The sequence below is a fragment of the Equus caballus genome, chromosome 10, assembly GCF_041296265.1.
Source record: "Equus caballus isolate H_3958 breed thoroughbred chromosome 10, TB-T2T, whole genome shotgun sequence".
NCBI lineage: Eukaryota > Metazoa > Chordata > Mammalia > Perissodactyla > Equidae > Equus > Equus caballus.
In genome coordinates, this window is record NC_091693.1 from 18,178,132 (window position 1) to 18,199,961 (window position 21,830).

General features: G+C 56.0%; 1 protein-coding gene across 1 annotated transcript; it reads left to right on the top strand.

The window, feature by feature from the left end:
- The first annotated feature begins 16,392 nt into the window (after positions 1-16,392).
- SELENOW (selenoprotein W) lies at positions 16,393-21,280 on the top strand. The gene is given in 6 exon segments (NM_001170422.2): positions 16,393-16,455; positions 17,952-17,976; positions 18,070-18,123; positions 18,300-18,374; positions 18,482-18,580; positions 20,885-21,280. Coding segments are annotated over 5 exon segments (264 nt in total). The 5' UTR covers positions 16,393-16,426; the 3' UTR covers positions 18,563-18,580; positions 20,885-21,280.
- Positions 21,281-21,830: the final 550 nt, after the last annotated feature.

Consider the following 21,830-nt stretch of genomic DNA (forward strand, 5'->3'; position numbering starts at 1 on the left):
GGGCAGAGGCCTGGGTGACACCTGAGCCCCGAGGGTGAGCCGTGGGCAGGCGTCTCCTCCCTTGGCTGCTGTGTCTTCTCATTTCTCCCCGTCCCTCACTGGGGACACGGCTGGGCCGGGCAGCCTCCCCAACTGTCCTCGTAGCAGAGGCCAGAGGCGGCAGCCGTGTCACCCAGATGCCCTCGAGCTGGACTCGGACGTGGCACAGGCTTCGGTGGTTAGGGTCCCTCCAGAGCTGGGACCCTGGGTCACGGCCAGGCTGGGTGCTGCTGAGCCCCGCAGTTCAGAGGCAGCAGGGCCCCGGCGCGTGGCTCTGTGCTGTCGTCCTGGGTCCTTCCCAAGGGCCCGGCCCAGAGCCGCTGCCCCAGCCTCCCGCCATCTTGTGAGCACCCAATTCCCCGTGTTAAACCCCTTCCTGTTTGAAGCACCTGCAGTGGCTTCTGTTTAGGCTCCAATCCCACCTGAGGCCGCGACGCGTTGCTTTTATATGCAGGAAAATCAAACATCGTGTGTTCTTCCCTTTGCTTTAGTGATGATAATGTCATTAAAAAAATTAATGCTTGGTCTGTATGTCCCAGGTCCTTGTTCTGGTCCCAGTGAGACGGGCGACTGTGACTCCCATTTTACAGCTGAGGAACCTGAAGCACAGACAAGGGAAGTGTCTTGCCCAGATCTGAGATTCCAGCCCGAGTCATGACCATTCACCCTTTGAAATAACGGCCCTTCCATTTGTCCTCACCCCCTCTCACCCCCCCCAGGCACTAAGGATAAATACTGAGTCTTCTCCTAGTACCTGACGTTTGAACAGAGACTAGAGTAAAACGAGGGAGACAGCCATGTGGCTATCACAGGGTAAAGCTTTCCAGGTAGCGAGAACAGCCAGTGCAAAGGCCCTGGGGGTTGGGAACCTCAGGAAGGGGAAGGGAGACCTGGATGCCTGCAGCCAAGAGAACCAAGGAGAGAGCGTGGGAGGTGATGCAACCTGGGACCAGGTAGTGCAGGGCCGTGCGGACCACAGGAGGAGAGAGTCAACAGATTGTAGGGGATGTGCAATGAAACAGAAACCCAGCAAGAAAGCTACTGTAGCAGTCCAGGCAAGAGATGACAGTGCTGGACCAAGTGGTCTCAGGGGAGGTGAGAAGTGGGCAGATTCTGGATACATTTTGAAGTTGAAATGCCCAGATTGACTAAGAGGCTGCAAGCGGGTGTGAGAGGGCTGGAGGGAGATCAAGGGTGACACCAAGGAAATTCTGGGCAGAACATTGGGATGGATGGAGGTGCCACATTCCAGAAAGGAAACTCTGAACACCTTCCTGGCTGGTGGAGAGATGCAGAGGGAGACAGGGAGTGAATGAAAATGGAATGAATGAATGGAGCGGGTCAACAGAGTCCGGGACAACTCAACTGAGAGTGCGTTTGGGCAGAGAAATCCAGATTGGACTCTGGCGGATTAAACCTGAGCTGCCTATTAGGCTTGTAAATGGTGATGTGGTGGGAGTGACTGGACACGGGTCGGAGCTCAGGGAACAGGGTGGGGTGAGCCTGGGGTGGTCAGCGTGTGGGCGTGGGTGGCATTTGAGGCAGTGGTTACTAGGAGCCGAGTGTAGACAAAGTGGGGAAGGAGGAGAGAGGAGGGGGGATGGAGGAGAGAGGAGAGGGGGATGGAGGAGAGAGGAGGGGGGATGGAGGAGAGAGGAGGGGGGATGGAGGAGAGAGGAGGGGGGATGGAGGAGAGAGGGGGGGATGGAGGAGAGAGGAGAGGGGATGGAGGAGAGAGGAGAGGGGATGGAGGAGAGAGGAGGGGGGATGGAGGAGAGGAGGGGGGATGGAGGAGAGAGGAGGGGGGATGGAGGAGAGAGGAGAGGGGATGGAGGAGAGAGGAGGGGGGATGGAGGAGAGAGGAGGGGGGATGGAGGAGAGAGGAGGGGGGATGGAGGAGAGAGGAGGGGGGATGGAGGAGAGAGGAGGGGGGATGGAGGAGAGAGGAGGGGGGATGGAGGAGAGAGGAGAGGGGATGGAGGAGAGAGGAGGGGGGATGGAGGAGAGAGGAGGGGGGATGGAGGAGAGAGGAGGGGGGATGGAGGAGAGAGGAGGGGGGATGGAGGAGAGAGGAGGGGGGATGGAGGAGAGAGGAGAGGGGATGGAGGAGAGAGGAGGGGGGATGGAGGAGAGAGGAGGGGGGATGGAGGAGAGAGGAGGGAGGGATGGAGGAGAGAGGAGGGGAGATGGAGGAGAGAGGAGAGGGGATGGAGGAGAGAGGAGGGGGGATGGAGGAGAGGAGGGGGGATGGAGGAGAGAGGAGGGGGGATGGAGGAGAGAGGAGAGGGGATGGAGGAGAGAGGAGGGGGGATGGAGGAGAGAGGAGGGGGGATGGAGGAGAGAGGAGGGGGGATGGAGGAGAGAGGAGGGGGGATGGAGGAGAGAGGAGGGGGGATGGAGGAGAGAGGAGGGGGGATGGAGGAGAGAGGAGAGGGGATGGAGGAGAGAGGAGGGGGGATGGAGGAGAGAGGAGGGGGGATGGAGGAGAGAGGAGGGAGGGATGGAGGAGAGGAGGGAGGGATGGAGGAGAGGAGGGGGGATGGAGGAGAGAGGAGGGGGGATGGAGGAGAGAGGAGGGGGGATGGAGGAGAGAGGAGGGAGGGATGGAGGAGAGGAGGGGGGATGGAGGAGAGAGGAGGGGGGATGGAGGAGAGAGGAGGGAGGGATGGAGGAGAGGAGGGGGGATGGAGGAGAGAGGAGGGGGGATGGAGGAGAGGAGGGCGGGCAGCAAAGGAGATTCAGAGAGTTGGGGGGATGCAGGGCGGGGACGCCCCCGGTGACCGTTCCCGGAGCGGCCTCGTGGTGCCGCCCGTGGTCCTGCGTGCACATCAAGTCCCTCTCTGCGTATCCCGTTTGGACGGTCAAATGCACGGCGTCCCGAGTTCAGGGGGAGCGAGCAGAGATGCAGGAGAGACGGTGGCCGCCAGGGGGCGCCGAGAGCCCGCACCCGGGACCAGCTTTCCTTGGGCTGCGGGGCGTGGGGGGGGGGGGGGGGGCACGAGGGGGGGTCCCCGCGCGATGCTAGCTCCCCGTCACCCCTGCTCAGGACCCCTCGAAGGGCCACCCTACAGCAGGCGGGACAAAGGCTAGACCCCGGGGGCGCCAAAGCAGTAGCTGCTGCTTTCTGAATGGGCGGGGGCAGATCTGAGGAGACGTCTCTCCAGGCCTGCCGCGAGGGGCTTCCGCGGGTCTGGGGGCTGCGGTCCGCGTCGGTCGAGGAGACTTGATGGATATATCCACACTGGTTACAAAACCCCTCCACTCGGGCATGGACCAAGACCTCGGCCTGGGGGAGTGGGGGAGTGGGGGACTGGGGGTGGGCGGGGGTCCGGGAGCTGGAGAGGTTGGGGAGTGGGCAGTGAAAGGTGAGGACCAGCGGGAGGGCAGGACGGCAGGGTCCTTGCCTGTGAGGGGCGTGTGTAGGTCATGGTGGGGCGAGGCCAGGAAGTGCAGAGACGGCTGCTCTACGGGCTCTTGTCACTTTGCTGTGGCCACCGGGCATCAGGCCTCACCCCTGACCACCCCCTGGCCCCTCCCCTGCCCTGTGCCTTCCCCACTTGCCAGGCTGAGACCTTATCCAGGACCCCTAGAGGCTGGTAGGCCTCATGCCACTCCATTCATCCATCAATGGATCCATCCATCCATCGGTCCATCCATCCATCCATCAATCCATCCACCCACCCATCCATCGATCCATCGATCCATCCACCTGTCCATCCATCGATCCATCCACCCACCCACCCATCCATCCATCCATCCATTGGTCCATCCATCTGTCTGCTTATCCATCCATTGATCCATCCATCTATCCACTTATCCATCCATTGATCTATTGATCCATCCATCCACCCATCCATCCATTCATCCATCCATCCACTCATTGATCCATCCATCCATCGTTCCATCCATCCACCCACCCATCCACCCATCCATCCATTCATTGCTCCATCCATCCATCTATCCATGCATCCATCGATCCATCCATCCATCCACTTATCCATCCATTGATCCATCCATCCACCCATCCATCCATCCATCCATCCAAGCATACAGAGTGGGTGATGTTTGAAATGAAGTTCTAGAAGAGGCCAAACTAATGTATGGTGATATAGGTCAGGAAAGCGGTGACCCTTGGCAAACTGACAGGGAAGATGCATAGGAAAACTTCCTGGAGAACCGGAAATGATCTATCGCTTGATATGGGAGGTGGTTAAACGATGCTATACGTATTTCGAAGAATTCACTGAGCTGTGCATTAAGATTTGTGCACTTTACTGTGTTAACAAAAAGTAATTTTTTTAAAAAAAGGACAGTCAGGGATGGCCTCACCCTAGGAGGTGACCTTAGGATAAATATCCTTGTCATAGGCACCAATGAAAGCGCTAAGGCAGGTACCGCACCCAAATACGCGCTCCAGCTCCTTTGAGTACCACATTCACCAGAATAGGTCCCACCTCTTCCCGGGTCTACCGTCCGCTCCTGTGTGGGTGGCACAGTGTGCCCGGTGTAAACGGAAGAGGCCTGATGGCACTTGCGACAAATCTAACCCCAGTGAAAAAAAGAACCGATAAGTCCTTCTTCAAAACATTTAAAATCTGAAACATGCCTTTCCCCTTTAAGGATGCAAAGCGGCTTCTTATCAGCCAAGGGCCCCTCCGCCGGGAAATGACCCCCCACCCCCACCCTAACCCCCACCCTAACCCCCACCCCCACCCCATCAACGCGCCCTAATTCTGAGCGCCGGTACTTGCCTAGGAAGAGAGAAGAATTACGGCGGGGAGCGGAAAGTAAGAATTCTGGTGCCAACTAACGACTCAGCTCGCCTTCCTGTTTCACAGACGGTGTTTACACCACTCAATTGTTTCGAGGGTTTGTGAACCTTCCAATAAATGACGTCGTTTTAAAGACGGTTTTTGTGAAACTGGACGAAGTCCACAATTGTAGCCGTTGATGGAGGCGACTCAGCAATAAGCTAACTGAGTATTTTCTTAAAGATGCGTCGATCTGACAAGTATTTCCCGCGTGCCCGCCGCGGGCCGCTCCCTGCTTGAGAGGCCGGGCGCATATAGCAGGAAGGGGACAGAACAGAAAAACACCGAGCGCACATCCTAGCGGGTGGAGACGGCGAACTGCGTCAAAAAGTCATAAATAAATCACAGACTGTCAAGGGTGTAAGTGCCCTGGGGAAAAGGGGGGCAGAGGGCTGGGGGAGGGGTTGTGATTTTAAATAGGGTGTCAGGGAAGAAGGGACATTTGAGCAACGATCTGAAGGAAGTAAGGAGAGAGCCCGGCGACCGTCTAAAGGAAGAGTGTTCCAGGCAGAGGGAACAGCAAATGCAAACTCTCTGAGGTGGATCCGGGGGTGCACCTATCGTAGGATTCCATTTACACGAAATGTCCGGAAGAGGCGTGTCCCCAGGGACAGCAAGCGGATTGGTGGTTGCCCGGGGGGGAAGGGGGGAAGTGAGAAATAATAACTGCTTGATGGTTGCGGCCTCTTTTGGGGGGTGGGATGAAAATGTTTTGGAAAGAGATAGAGGTGCTGGTGGCACGACTCTGTGACCGTGCTAAGTGCTTGTAATGGTCAACGTTAAGTGGCGTGGATTTTACCACAATTTAAAAAACCCACACAACTCTCATCTCCCATCGCCATCATTTCCTATAAGAAATGATGACTGAGGCCAGCCGGGTGGCATAGTGGTTAATTTCGCGGGTTCGCCTTCCACGACCCAGGGTTCGCGGGTTCGGATCCTGCGGAGACCCAGCACTGCTCATCAGGCCCTGCTGAGGCCGTGTCCCACATAGCACAACCAGAAGGACCTAGAACTAGAATATACAACTATGTCCTGGGGCTTTGGGGGGGAAAAAAAGAAAAGAAAAGAAAAGAGGAAGATTGGCAACAGATGTTAGCTCAGAGCCAACCCCCCCCCCCAAAAAAAAAAACAGAAGGAGAAATGATGACTTAGGACCATTTTTAAAAAATAGGAAGCATGCATTTTGTGAATGTAATAAACACCATTGAATCTTATCTCTAAAATGATTAATTTTATGTTATGTAACTTTTACCTCAATTTAAGAAAAAAAAAGGGGCCGGCCGAGTGGCGCAGTGGTTAAGTGCGCACATTCGGCTTCTGCTGCCGGGTGTTCACGGGTTCTGATCCCGGGTGCGGACATGGCACCACTTGGCACGACATGCTGTGGTAGGTGTCCCACATATAAAGTAGAGGAAGATGGGCACGGGTGTGAGCTCAGGGCCAGTCTTCCTCAGCAAAAAAAAAGAGGAAGATTGGTAGTAGATGTTAGCTTAGGGCTAATCTTCCTCGGAAAAAAAAAAATGAAAAAAAGAAAAAAAACCCACCCAACCTCTGAGCCTTTAAGGAGGCAGTGTGTCAGCTATATTGGGGAAGGGCAAGGAGGACAGTGCAGCGGGAGCCTAGCGGGGAGGGGCTGACATGGGTGGGGGGCAGAACATCCGGGACCTTGAGCGCCCTGGTGATGCTTCTGCTTGGACTCAGAGCTGGGAGCCACGGAGGGTTCTGCGCAGAGGAGGGGCGTGGGTGGGGGACCGGCGCCCCCTGGCGGCCGCGTGGGGAACAGCCTCGGTCAACCAGGGCGGCGCGCTGCGTCCTGGAGGAGGAGGTGCTGGTGGTCCCCGAGCGCGGGCTGGTGGAGGTGGGGAGGGACGCGCGCACCCAGGGCGCATTTTGAAAGTAGACCCGCCGTGATTGGCTGATGTACCGGGAGACGGGAAAAGTCCACGGGCGACCCCAAGGCTTCTGGCCTGGTCTGGAGTTGCCATTTTCCGCGATGGGGAAGACTGAGTGAAGATGGTGGGGTGGGCGAATCAGGAATCCCGATTCGGAGTGTCCGTTGGACGCCCCAGTGTAGACGTCTTCCACACTCTTCCCTCTCCATTTGGGTCTGCCAGGGTTACCAGTTGTGCCGGGGTCCCCAAACCACCCCCGTGTCTGGAGATTTGCTAGAAGGTCCCACAGGAGTCAGGATATAGTTGACACAGTAGGGACAAAGAGCGGATCCTAGGAGAAAAGACAGGCAGTGTCAGGAGGGGTCACGCAGAACACACGTCCCCAGTCTGAAAAAAAACAAAAACAAAATTCACCCGAGTAAATTTTAAAGATAATTGGCTTTATTTGTATTTATTTACTTAACTTATTTTATCGAGGTCATATTGGTTTATAACACTGTGTAATTTCCAGTGTACGTTATTATATATCAGCTTCGGTATAGACTGCATGGTGCTCACCGCCAATAGTCTAGTTTTTATCTGTCACCGTATATATGCGCCCTTTACCCCATTCGCCCACCCCCTCCCCCTTCCCCTCTGATCTTCCCCACTGATCTGCTCTCTTTGTCCATGTGTTTGTTTCTCTTCCACGTGTGACTGCAGTCATACGATGTTTGTCTTTCTCTGTCTGGCTTATTTCGCTTACCATCATACCCGCAAGGTCCATCCATGTTGCTGCAAATGACAAATTTTGACAAAATTTTGTCTTTTTCATGGCTGAGTAGTATTCCATTGTATATATATATCACATCTTCTTTATCCAAGCATCTGTAGAAGGGCATTGGGTTGCTTCCACGTCTTGGCTATTGTGAATAACGCTGCAATGAACATAGGGGAGCATAAGTCTCTTTGAATTGTTGCTTTCACGTTGTTTGGATAAATATCCAGTAGTGGGAGAACTAGATTGTATGCTATTTCTATTTTTAATATTTTGAGGAATCTCCATCCTGTTTTCCACAGTGGCTGCACCAGTTTGCCTTCCCACCAGCAGTGGATGAGGGCTCCCTTTTCTCCACACCCTCTCCAACGTTTGTTATTTTTAGTCTTGGTGATTATAGCCGTTCTGACAGGTGTGAGGTGATATCTCCTTGTAGTTTTGATTTGCATTTCCCCGATGATTAGTGATGTTGAGCATCTTTTCAAATGCCTGCTGGCCATCTGTGTATCTTCCCTGGAAAAATGTCTGTTCATCTCCTCTGCCCATTTGTTGATCGGGTTGTTTGTTTTTTTGTTGTTGAGTTGTATGAGTTCTTTATATGTTATGGAAATTCACCCCTTATCAGATATATAATTTGCAAATATTTTCTCCCAGTTGGTGGGTTGTCTTTTCCTTTTGTTCCTGGTTTCCTTGGCCTTGCAGAAGCTCTTTAGTCTGATGTAGTCCCATCTGTTTATTTTTTCTTTTGTTTCCCTTGCCTGAGTAGACGTGGTATTTGAAAAGATGCTGCTGAGACTCATGTCAAAGAGTGTACTGCCTATATTTTCTTCTAGGAGTTTTGTGGTTTCAGGTCTTACATTCAAGTCTTTAATCCATTTTGAGTTAATTTTTGTGTCTGGTGTAAGAGAATGGTCTAATTTCATTCTTTTGCATGTGGCTGTCCAGTTTTCCCAACACCATTTACTGAAGAGACTTTCCTTTCTCCATTGTATGTTCTTGGCTCCTTTGTCAAATATTAGCTGTCCATAAATGCGTAGTTTTATTTCTAGGCTCTCAGTTCTGTTGCATTGTTCTGTGTGTCTGTTTTTGTGCCAGCACCGTGCTGTTTTGGTTACTATGGCTTTGTAGTATGGTTTGAATTCAAGGAGGGTGTTACCTCCCACTTTGTTCTTTCTTCTCAGGAGTCCTTTGGCTATTCAGGCTCTTTTGTTCTTCCATATAAATTTTAGAATTCTCTGCTCTATTTCTGTGAAGAATGTCATTGGGATTGCACTGAGTCTGTAGATTGCTTTAGGTAATTGGACATCTTTAACTATGTTTATTCTTCCAATCCATGTGCATGGAATATCTTTCCATTTCTTTGTCTTCTTTGATTTTTTTTTTTTTGAGAGGAAGATTGGTCCTGAGCTAACATCCATGCCAATCTTCCTCTATTTTGTATGTGGGATGCTGCCACAGCATGGCTTGATGAACGGTGTGCAGGTCCGCGCCCGGGATCTGAACTCACGAACCCTGGGCCAGTGAAGCAGAGCGTGCTAAGTTAACCACTATACCACCGGGCTGGCCCCTCTTCTTTGATTTTTTTTTTTTTGAAGAAGATTAGCCCTGAGCTAACTGCTGCCAATCCTCCCCTTTTGCTGAGGAAGACTGGCCCTGAGCTAACATCCGTGCCCATCTTCCTCTACTTTATATGTGGGACGCCACCACAGCATGGCTTGACAAGAGGTGCCATGTCCGCACCCGGGATCCGAACTGGCGAACCCTGGGCCGCCAAAGTGGAACGTGCGCACTTAACCGCTGCGCCACCGGGCCGGCCCCCTTCTTTGACTTTTAAATATTAAGTCTTGGTTTGCTGACGTGGGGCTTGGCACAGTGACTCCTTTGGGGCCTGCTGTCTCCTTTTTAACACCAGCAGTGAAAGCGCGGCAATGTGTGTGCAATATTTCTGCCCAGGGAAGCCCATTAGAGAGTCAGGACCCTAGGTGTTTTGGGGGGCTGGTCACATAGGCCCCCTCTGCCTAGCAGGTACCCAAATGCCAGACTTCCGCAAGAAAACAGTGTCAGCAGCCTAAACCATATCGTTTTGCACAAACAGCCCAGGCACAATGCCACTCTCATCATTTTGAGAAAGTTTTCTAACAGTGGAGAGAAGTGTTTACCAGCCCGTTTCCCAGATGCAAAGTGAGGGCCAACCTTGCAAGCAGGCCTTTCTAAGGCGACCAGGCCCCAGACCCCCTACGTTAGCTATGTTCTGCACAACAGACTTTGCTCCTCTCCCACACCTGCAGGCTGAATCTCTACGTCTCAAAGAGGCCATGCTGGCCCGTGTCCGAGTGGTTAAGTTCTCGCCCTCTGCTTTGGCGGCCCAGGGTTTCACTGGTTTGGATCCTGGGCGTGGACACGGCATCGCTCATCAGGCCACGCTGAGGCGGCGTCCCACATGCCACAACTAGAAGGACCCACAACTAGGATCTAAAACTATGTGTGGGGCTTTGGGGAGAAAAAAAAAAAGAGGAAGATTGGCAACAGATGTTAGCTCAGGGCCCATCTTCCTCACCAAAAAGCATACCTTAAAAAAAAAATGAGGGCATATGGCAGTGATTGGTTTGAAGATAAGAAGCAACATAATGAAAAGCAAATGTAAGATCCAAAGGAACAGGTAAAACCATAAAACCTCCGTAAGACACTGTTGCAAAAATGAAAAGGCAAGCCACAGACGGGGAAAATATTTGCAAAACGTTTATCTGACAAAGGACTTGTCTCTAGAAATATAAGGAACTCTTATAACTGTCGATGCAAATCACCCATAGTCAATCTATAAATCAAAATGGGGGTGAGTTTATTCTGAGCCAGGTCCAAAGAAGGAAGGGTGCCAAAGAGGCGGGGTGTTCAGAGTACGTATATACCGTCTTGGAACAAAGAGCACATGTCACCTATGACAGGAATATCTCTTTTGCTACTGTCGTGAGATGCTTTGCTGGCACAGCAGGTCGGTGGTCACCTGGCGAGCACAGCAGGTCAGTAATTAATCCTTAGTTTCCAGGAAGAGACGCTTGTGATTAAAGAAACGCCGATATGGGGGGAAGTCACATCCCCATCTTTACGGGCATCGTTCTTGTCTTTGGGACGCTGTAAATGTTTAAAGCAGATGTACGAGGCATGCTCAACAGGCCACCTCAGGCCCTTTTGGGAAAACAAGGTGAGGCTGAATTACTTTTAAATCAAAGGCCTTCCTCATATACTCCAATATATCCTATGGCCGTTCACTTATTTATCACAGCTTAATAATAAGGCAAACAACCCAATAAAAAACGGGTGAAAGATTTGAATAAATAGACATGTCATCAGAGAAGATATATGATGACAAATAAGGGCATGAAAAGATGCCTAACCTCCTTCATCTTTAGGGAAATCCAAATCAAAATGAGATACTGCCCCAGGCCCATCAGAATGGCGAAATTAGAAAGACTGACCACACCAAGTGCTGGCGAGGATACGGGGCAACTGGAAGTCTCCTACCCTCCTGGTGGGAATGTAAAGTGGTACAACCCCTCTGGACAACAGTTTGGTGTTTTCTTAAAAAGTTAACTGTACACTTACCCTATGATCCAGTCGTTCCACACCCAGGTGTTTACCCAGGAGGAAGGGAAGCTTATGGCCATGCAAAGATCTGTGCAGGAAGGTACGTTGCAGCTTTGGCTGTGAAAGGTTGTGAAAAGAGCTCCTGGAGCTCAGGGGCAGGGTCCTGACGGGCGCTGCTCCACCTGCCATAAGCTCGGGCCCTGTGATGTCCGCAGGGCCCAGTGGCCAGCCCGCTGGGGGAGGGTGAGGCTCTGCACGGCCGCCCAGGGAGGTCTGGCTCCCGGGACCTCCCCTCCCGCAGGCCCTGAGTCAGCAGCCGCAACAAAGGCAGAGTGTGGGGAGGACGAGGGGGTGACCCAGCCAGCACAGGCCCCGAGATCACATCCACAGTGGGGGTCTCTCCCCCGCCTGGGCTCACGCACCTCGGCTCCCTTCGCCGCCCCTGGCCTCTGGCTCCCTAGTGTGCAGCACCTTGGGGCTGCTGGCGAAGACGCAGGTGGGGTGCAGCACGGCGCCCTGCTTGGCCTGTGTGTGGAAAATCTGCAGAGACCAGAGGCGGGCGCGGGTCACAGAGCCCCTTGGACTGCTCTTCCCACTGCCCGCAATGCTTCTCCTCCACTCTCTGGGCCAGGGTCCCCCGGTATGTCTCAACTCAGAAATCCCCTCCTCCAGGAAGCCCTCCGTGCCCCCCTCCCAGGCTGGTCAGGAGCCCCCACTGAGCTCCTTCCACCCCACTCCCCCACCCCGGGTTCCTCCACTCTGTGTCTTCTTTATTTGGTGATGGCACAGATCAGGGCCTCAGGGTACGTTTGTTGAATGAATGAAGGAAGGCAGGCAGGAATAGATGCTACACTAAGGAGTTTGGACCTTGTCTAGAGGGCACTGGGGGACCATGGAGGGGAGTGACAAGGTCAGGTCCGGACACGCTCCAGGTGCCCCCTCAAGCTGGGGCCTCTGAACACACTGGGCCCGTGAATGTGGAGACGGGCTGCTCCCCAGTCAGGCCTGGGCTGTCTGCGGAGGGCTCGGGGTCCTCCCTGGGGTGGGGTGGGGGCGCAAGGAGGAGCCACAGCCTCAGGGAGGCCCTGATCCCAGCAGAATGATAGCCAGCTGGGGCGGCCCCCCGGCCTCACCTGCACCCAGGCGTTGAAGACATTGAAGAGCATGGAGGGGTCGCCCTGGCTGCTCCCAGGGGCCCCAGCTTGGACACGGAGCCCTGGGCAGCATCTTCCCCGGGGCAGGGACCAGGCAGAGGCTGGGCCTCCTGGCCTCTCAGAAGTTGCTCGTGCTCTGTGCTAAGTTGCATGACCTCAAGCGAGTGCCTCACTTTACCCCTCTGGAAAATGGGACAAGCACAGCTCCTGCCTCTTGGGGCCCAAAGTAGGTGCGACGTAGGTGCTGGCTGCTTTTATTAATAACACAGCTGCCTTCCCTGCCCTATTTCCACACTCCCATCTCCCTCCTGGCCTCATTTTCGTCCCAGCACTCGCTAGGCCCTCATGGGATGCCTGTTCACTTCCGTTGCCTGTGTCCACTTCCCGGCTATAATGTGGGCCCCGGGAGGCGGGCACCCCTGTCTGTTCGCCGCAGGTCCCCCGGGCCTGGCCATGGGCCACTGTGAGGCTGGGAGTGGGAGAGTCAGCGTGTGTGTAGCTGGGCTGCAGCGTGTCTGTCCGGGTGTGTCTCTGTGGCGTGGTGCGGCTCTGTGCGTGTCGTGTGCTGTGATGTCCAGATGCATCCAAGCCAGAGTGTGTGTGGGAGTGTGGCCGGGCTAGGCTGTTAGTTAATGTTGTTGTTGTTGTGTGTGTGTGTGTGTGTGTGTGTGGCTGCACCGTTGTGTGCCAACGTCTGCCTCCCACTGCAGCAATGGGGTCGTATGGTCTCGCTGTGTGCCTCATCCCTGGCATGACGGGGTGTGCTGTTGTTACCGTCTTATTGTGCGGCTTTGTCTCTTGGGGGCGGGTGGAGTTGTGCGCTGCCGAGTGTGTACGTGTGCCACAGTGGGCATGACTGCTCGTGTCTGTGTGCGTGGCTGTGCCGCTGTGTGTTCCCGCCCATGACCGTATCCAAGTGCGTGCTTGGTATGTCCTTGCGCGTCCCCGTGAGCTGGATCTCAGGGTGCGCTGTCGTGCCTCCGGCTGGATACGTGTGTGTTGTGTTGTTGTGTGGTGGGGGGGCAGCTGGGTGTCCCACCATGTGGCCAGCTAGAGGTGGCTGCCGTGCTGTGTTGTGCGTTTGCAGCTGTGTCGTCGTGACACTGGTTGGGTGTGGGCTGGGCTGTCGTACGTGAAGAGCCTGGTGTGCTTTCGTGTTGTTGATGGCAGAACGGAGGTGTGCGCTGTTGTGTTGCGTCTCTGGCTGGGTTGTGGTTTGTGTGGACGTGCAATTGCGTAGCCAGATAACGGTGAGCGCTGTGTGTTTCCATGCTTCTGTGTGTGTGTGTGTGTGTGTGTGTGTGTGTGTGAGAGAGGGAGAGCAAGGGATGGATTCCCAGCCTGAGAGTCATTGCTCATCCCTCCGGCCTCCCCCACTTCTGGACAAGAGACCCCTTTGTTCCCAGTGGCAGAAGGGGGGTGTCCTCCCTCTCGAGGCCCTGGCAAGGTCTCAGCTCTGAGCCTCATCAACACAACATCCTCTGAGCTTCTGCCCTGTGCCCGGCCACCTGCTGGGGGTCGTGGTGCTGGGGGCGTCGGCCGGGGCACCAGACCTCTGACAACCTGAGTGGTCGGGACAGCGATGGGTGAGCCCCGAGGGGACTCTGGCCCAACCCGAGTGGCTCGAGAGGCCTTCTTTGAGGACGGTATTCTTACAAGATAATTTTGGGGAAATCGTGACTTATCCGGATCTAAAAGTGACCGCGTGTTATTTGACTTAACCTGGGTGAAAGGTTACAGTCAGCTCACAGGAGAATCGAAGAACAGAGTCGTGGGTCAGGAATATTGGAACGAACAGGCAAACAGAGGCAAAACATTTGGGAGGGTTCCTCTCATCTGAATGGTTGTGGCCCCCCCAAATCCAGATGTTGAAATCTTAGCCCCCAAAGGAGATGGTATTAGCAGGGGGGCCCTGGGAGGTGCTTAAGTTTAGAGGATGGAGTCTTCGAGAAGGGGATTAGTGCCTTATAAAGGATGGTTCAGAGAGACTCCAGCCCCTTCCATCAGGAGGATACAGTGAGAAGGGGCCGGCTATGAACCCAGGAGAGGTCCTCACCCGACCACGCTGGCACCTCCATCTTGGACTCCCAGCCTCCCGGACTGTGAGCCATGAATTTCTGTTGTTTACAGGCACCCAATCTGTGGGGTTTTGTTTCAGCAGCCGGAACAGACGCAGACGGGGGCAGAGAGTGGTCCCCCTTCCAGACAGCATTCATTCGTGTGTCTGTAGAAAAGAATTATTTCGCGTTGCCATCACCTACCTACAATCTACGGAGTTGCAAGATGGATCCTATAGAATTGGATAATTCTGAATGATGGTGTTCTGGGTCGAATTGTGTCCCACCCCAAATTAATATGTTCAAGTCCTGACCCCCAGTATCTGAGAAGACAGGCTCATTAGGAAATAGGGTCGTTGCAGATGAAATCAGCTGAGAGGGGACCCTACTGGAATAGGGTGGGCCGTGTTCCAACATGATTAGTGTCCTCATAAAACGGGGAAATTTGCACACAGACACTCACGCTGGGAGAGTGCTGTGTGAAGATGAAGGCAGAGATCGAGGTGATGCATTTAGGAGCCAAGGAACGCCAAAGATGGCCAGCAAACCACCAGCAGCTGAGAGAGACGCCCAGAACGGACTCTTTCCTGCAGCCCGGGAAGGAACCAGCTCTGCTGACCCCTTGATCTCGGATTTCTGGCCCCTAGAACCGTGAGAGAAATTTCTGCGGTTTAAGCCACTCAGTTTACGGTGCTTTGTGACAACGGCCCTAGCCAACTAATACAGATACAACACGGAGAAGGCAGAGTTTCCCACCGAAGCACAAAATTTTCCCTACAATACGTTGGAGCTGATTCTTGGAGGAAGAGCAGGAATCAGGCAGCAGGAGAGCGTCGAGACAGCATGTGCAAAGGTCCAGAGGTAGAAAGTGGGTGGGGTCGGTGATGAGATTGTTCGGCAAGGGCACCGAGAGAACGGGCAAGCAGGGAGGGACCAGGCTGGGGCAGAGGATGCTAAGGTTTGGATTTTTGCTCGGGGGAGCTCTGTAAACCCCTGAAAGGGACCTCTATTTATGGGGCATTGACTGCCCCCAGCCCCTCAGTGCTCTACATACAGGCTCATTACACCCTCCCGAGACTCCTGGGGGTCAGAAGCCACACAGCCAGCCACAGAGGTGGAGCGGGCCTTGAACCTCGTCCGCCACCTGCGCTGAGGGATCCCGCAGGTGAGGACCAAGGAGGTGAAGACAGAGGCCGGGGAAGGGAAACTTCCGGGCAGAGTTCATCTTCACTGAGCTGACTGCTGTGCCAGACGCTGTTCTCGTTCTTTCCACGTGTAGGAGCTCATTTCGCGCTCACATCAGCCTCCCAGGGAAGCACTATTTTCACGTCGCTTCATATCCTTGCCACCACCGACCCAATCGCTCCCACGAAAGAAGGGGCTTTGTTTATTTTTTCATCAATAAATGCGGGGAACTACCGCAGCGGGGGGGGGGCGGGGGGGGCGCAGTGTATTCCCTGAAGGCCATGCGGCCCTAAGCCCCTGACTCAGCAGCCAGCTTCCAGCACTTTCCAAGAACCGCTTCTCTGGGAGGCGCAAAGGAGGGACCGCAAAGGCGATCAGGCGGCGCCCGGATCCAGCTGCCAGGCCTTAAGAAGGCAGCTGGGGTCCCTGGAGCGCTACCGGCGACCTCAGCTCCATGCACCAGCCCGTGCGCACTCCGCATCCTTTCGAACGCGCCCCTCCCGCACTCTCCGGGGAGGAGAGGGGCTCAGGGTCGCCCCCTCCCGGCCCCGCTGTAAACCCACCCCCGACGCCTGCAATTCCGTTTCCACCCTGGAACCGCGGGCCCTGAGCCCCGCCCCACGAGGCCATACCATTCGTGCCCGGAGGGGGATCCGGGCGGGGGCGCGCAGGGGCTTCCCCCGGGGACTCCCTCCGCCGGGGGGCTCCCCGGACCCACTGGGGCAGAGGACGGCGGTTTGCATGATGGGCTCAGATGGCGGGCCGCAGGGCCCCTCTTCCCCCGCTGTGGGCCTTTCTCTCCTCCATCCCACCCCCGACGTTGGTTCGCGCCCCGGATGCCCAGGAATGGACTTTGCGCGGACGTTCGCCCCGGGCGCAGACCTCGCGCGTCCCCGCCGGAGGTCGGTCGTCGTCCGCGCTGTGGGCGTCGTCGCGATCCCGAACCATGGCGCTCGCCGTCCGAGTCGTTTATTGGTGAGCACCACGGCCGGAGACCCCCGCCCCCCGCCCCGCGCCCGGACCGTCCCCACCCTCCGTCCCCACGGAGCTGGGCGCCGGGGTGTCCGGGGCAGGACCCGTGGGCGTCCCTCCACGGGGAAGGCGATCCCCTGTGGCTGGGGTGGCGTGAGGAGGGGCGAAGAGTAGAGGCCGGGGACCCCCCTCCCCAGTTTGTGACACCCCAGAAGTCTCCGATTACTGGAAAAAGGAGATCTGAGACACATGGGTGTCCATTTGGGACCCCCGACTCCGGGGCTCCGTTTGGGCGGCGGATGGGGGTCGGTTTGGTGATGAGAGAGGGCCCTCTGTGGGCCCTTAGGTTTCCCCTCCCCCAGGATCGTGAACAGTCACGGGGTGGGGACAGCGAGGCGAGGACGTTCGAGAACGTTCCGGCGTGTGTTTTGGAAAGGACTTGGGCGAATACAATGGGTGCCCCTAGCGACTAGCCATCCTCCCTTTTTGGCCTCAGTTTCCCCATCTGTAGAGGGAGAGAGAGAGATCTTAATAGTTACCGCGAATGGAGTGCTGTGTGTCGCTACTAAACGTGTTTGATCGAATTAATTCCCCGGCTGGGGTCAAAGCTGCAACAAAGCAGGGAATTTTTTTTTTTTTTTCTGTTTTGCTGACCGCTCGGTTCCTCTGGCACCCGGGGCTCTGCTGGCCTGTTGGCGCCTGATAAATACACGTTCGGGGAATTTCTCCTCCCAGAAACCCTTCCAGGGAGGGTAATTTTTGCTCCACCCACCGGATGAGGAATCTGAGGCCCAGGGTGGGGCGGGGGCGCGTCAGGAGCTTGAGGTCCACACTGCAGGTGGCAGGGGTGACTCGACCCCGGGTCTGCTGTCTGTGGTGTCGGGCAGTGCCCCCGGGGCGAAAGCAGAAGGTGGAGTGACATTGGGTGGCCCCCCCAGGCCCGGGCGCCAGACTCCATCCCGAAATAGCCCCGCGTGGGGGTTGGGGAGGTGTTTGGACTCCATCCTCTGGACCAAGAGGCCTTGGGAGTCCGGGAGCAATGGTTTCCCTCGGAGTCTGCCCCTGCGAGTCTGCCCCTGCGGGTGCGGGTGCGGGTGGGTGGGCCCCGGGGAGTGGGTGAGGCTGCCATTCCTGCAGTTCTTGTCCTAACCCAGTGTCTGTTTCCCTCTGTCTCTCCTTCCCCCACCTGTCTCATGCTCGTGGGCTCTCCTTGTCGCCCCCCGTTGTCTGCGTGCGCCCCCTCACCATCTCGTCTCCCTTGCTCTGTGCCGGTGTCCGCCTCCTTCCTGGGTTCCTGTCTCCCCATCTCTGTGCGGCTCCCCAACCATCTGTGTGTCGGTTCTCTCCTCTCTCTCTCTCTCTCGCGTATTTCTCCCCTCGGTTTTGTCGTGTGTGCCCCTCTTGATCTCTTCCGGGCCCCCCTACACCCCCCGCCTGGTCTCTCCCCTCCTCTCCCTGGATGCCACCTGTCTCCACTCTCTTGGACTCTCTCCCACCAGTGGCGCTTGAGGCTACAAGCCCAAGGTAAGCGCAGAGGCTGCCCCGGGGGGTGTCGGAGGAGGAGGGCTAGCCTGGGAGGCCCCTGTTGACCCCTGTGGTGATCTCCACCCCTTTCAGTATCTTGCCCTCAAGAAGAAGCTGGAAGATGAGTTCCCCGGACGCCTGGACATCGTGAGTCTTGGGGACGGGGGAAGGAATGGGTCGCCTCGTGCATCCCTCAGCCCCGGATGGCAGGGGGTGGTGGTTTGGGTCAGCCTCACCCTTCCCTCATGTTCTCCATTCCCTGGGTGGGGGCGGTGTCCCCAAGAGGGCATCTGAGCCCCTTCAGTATCTCTCTCTCCCCACAGTGTGGCGAGGGGACCCCCCAGGTCACCGGCTTCTTTGAAGTGATGGTGGCAGGGAAGTTGGTTCACTCCAAGAAGGTATGTCTGTCTGTCCATCCCGCCTCGTCCTGGAACTGGAGAGGGCTTGGGGCTGGCACTGGTGTCTTGGTGCCGGCTCACCACTTCCTTCTTCCTCCTGTCCCCAGGGAGGCGATGGCTACGTGGACACGGAGGTCAAGTTCCTGAAGCTGGTGGCCGCCATCAAGGCTGCCTTGGCTCAGGGCTGACGTGCCCGGAAGGCAGAGGTGAGGGGGCCCCCACTCTTAAACACGGGACCCTCCCTGGTTCCTGCAGGTGACTCCTGGTTCCCAATGTACTGAGAACCTAAGTAGTTTCCAGCCCATCACATTCCAGAACAAGTAGCAGTTTCCATATGACTCTGAGGATCGTCAGCCCCTTCTGAGCCTGAGTTCCAATTTTCAAGCCAATGAGCCAAACCCACCCTTTTCTAGAAATGGGCACCGGTTACCAGCCCGGTGCAGACCAAGTGCTAGGTCCTGACCTGGAGAACCCGGAAGCGCTTTCTGCCCTCTGATCGTGAGTGTCCGTTCCCAGCCCCCACGGGGTCCAGAACTGAGCACCCCATTCCAGTGAACCGTGGACCCGGGTACCTGTCCCCAGCGTGCTTTGCACCCAAAAGCTGGTTCTCAGACGCTTTAAAACTCAAGTTCCATTTCTTTGGGTCCTTTATGAGAGCAGAGCGAGGTCACCTGCAGGGTGAATTTGGACTTGCAAATTTGAAGTAACGCAGGACAAAAATACAAATGCCTTGCCTCACGTGCCGATCTGAAACGAAGTGAGTCTTCCCGAATTAAAAAAAAAACGAAATCAAGAATTGCATAATCTCAGAGCTGCAAGAGCTGAATAAAAGGCGGACTGTGCTGCAAGGGGCATGGGCTGCCACCCCGCTGCGATTTGAATTGTTAGTATTTTTTTTGGTTCCGCAAAGCCCCCGTACGTAGTTGTACATGTTCGCTGTGAATCGTTCTGGTTCTTCTGTGGGAGCCGCCGCCACAGCGTGGCAACTGATAGACGGGTGGTGTGATTCCGAGATGAGAAGCAAACCGGGCCGCTGAAGCCATGAGCCCCAAACTTTAAGCGCTAGGCCGTCACGGCTGGCTCTGCAATTTTATTTATTTATTTATTTTTTGTGAGGAAGATTGGCCCTGAGCTAACTGCTGCCAATCCTCCTCTTTTTGCTGAGGAAGACTGGCCCTGAGCTAACATCCATGCCCATCTTCCTCTACTTTATATGTGGGATGTCTGCCACAGCATGGCATGCCAAGCAGTACATAGGTCTGCACCTGAGATCCAAACTGGCGAACCCCGGGCCGCCGAAGTGGAACGTGCGAACTTAACCGCTGCGCCACCAGGCCAGCCCCTGGCTCCGAATTCTTGAAGACTAAACCAAAGCATGTGCCCTCTGTAGCCCCACCGTTGGCCACTTTGAAACTGTCGGTAGCACAGAAGCATCTCCTTAATTGAGCACGAGCCTTACTTGGGTTCCAGAGAGAGCCGTCCGGGGACCATTTCATCCATCACAAGCAAAAATGAGATTTATATAAGAGAAAGGAGGGGGCATGTGTGTTTTGTGAGTGCAACTTCAGGAGGCCCCCAAACCCCCCTGCCCCCCGGCTCAGTGATTTGCTGGGAGGACCCTCAGGACTCAGCGAAGCTGTTCTCCCCGTGGGTACGGTTTATCGCAGCGAAAGGGCAGAGGTCAGAGTCCGCAAAGGGAGGAGGCAGCTGGGGCTGCGGCCTGGAGACCAGGCGCCCCCTCCCGGTTGTGTCTCCCCACGGAGTTGTGCAGACAGGTGCTTAATTCTCCCAGCAGTGATGTGTGAACACGTGAACAGAGTGTCGCCAGCCTGGGAAGCTGCTGTCTCGGGTTTTCAGTGGGGCTCGTCACAGAGGCGTGGCTGACCTCCCTGGAGATAAGAGCGGCGGCCACGTGGCCCAAGGCCCCACTGTCAGTCACACTGTTAGCACAGAGTATCCGGTGTGGGGGTGGCCCCAGGTGGACCGAGACGCTCTTAGCAGGCAGGCCATGCCCAGGGCTTAGGGTTACTCCAGGAGCTGGGCAAGGGCACCCTGGGTCCGGGCAGGCTCCGTCCTCTTATGCACAGTAGGTGCTCACCGTTTGGTGACCAGCAGAGAGGTCTGTGTGGGGCGCTCTGAGCTGGAGTGGGCTGACCGGGGCATCAGAGAAACCAGTTTCACCTGTCGTCGGCTTCTGTGGGGGTCAGTTCCCCGTGGGCCAGATGCGTCAGGCTCTCTGTAAGATCTGCTGGTGGCTGCCCATCAGCCCTCGGTCTGCCTCGTTTTTCTCATCAGAGTTTCTCACGACAGACTGGACAGGGAACCAAGCCTTAGCCCACCCGCCTTGCTTGGTTACACTTCTCCTGCACAGGTGCCCTATTTTCCTTGTGCCTCAGTTTCTCCCCGGGACGGCATTTCCCCTGCTCGCTCTGATCCCTTTCTTTATCACAGGAGCCCTCCCAGCCTCTCTCCATCCAAGCTGACCCCTCTCCCACCTCTTGTCTCTGCAGTCCAGCGGCCTTGGCCCGGCCCCCTCGGCACCTGCTTCATGACAGGAAGGGCTGAAATGTCCCCAGGACGCCTGGTCCTTCCCTGAGGTTCTCGCGGACGCCGAGCGGGGCAGAGATTGACGCCCCTGGGCTTTGCCTGTGTGTGTGTGTGAGTGTGTGCGCCTGTCCCCGGGAGTCTGGCTTTGCACACTGGTCCTGCTCCTTCCTCTCCCCGACCCTTCCCCGTCCCCTGCCTCCCCCGGGTGTCCCTGTCCTCCGTCTGGTGTGTGGGATGGTCCCGCTCCAGGCCCCCTTCTCAAGGGGGAGCTGAGAGAGGGACCCGGATGAGTGGGTCTCAGAATTCAGAACGTTTGCAACGGTTTGTGATTCAGTAAACATCAGGTGACTTGAACAAAACGCGCCTGTGTCTGCGTGCGTCCCTTTCCCCTGGAACAACCTCGTGGGTCCCCAGTCCAGGAAATGAGCCACAAGGTCTGGTGCCCCGCATGCTGCGCGCTTGCTAATAAATGAGTGTTTATGGCAGCTCTGAGCTTCCGAAGACGGGCAAACACGCAGGGGAGATGGACTCCAGCTCTTTTGTTCAGATGAGTCTTGCCCTGGCCCCACGTTCACCGACACTGGGCGGCCTTATCTTCAGGGACAGTCACATTCTGATTCCTGGGGGCCAGGGGTTCCACATAGGAACTTGAGGGGGGCACATCATTGAGCCCAGAAGGACACCACCCCCATGGAGGGCTGGCTCTACACCCCTCCCCCTGCATGCAGGTGGGCTGTCATCTCCCCAGCGAAACGGGGCAGACGTGGTGCCATGATGGGTCCCAGGCTGGAGGGGGGGTGAGCCACACAGCTCCCTGGGCTTCCCAGCGCTCTTGTCGCATGAGCCCCCCCAGGACCACCAGGCTCAGTTGAGAAGCACACGGTTCTCAAGGCGACAGAAGCACCATAG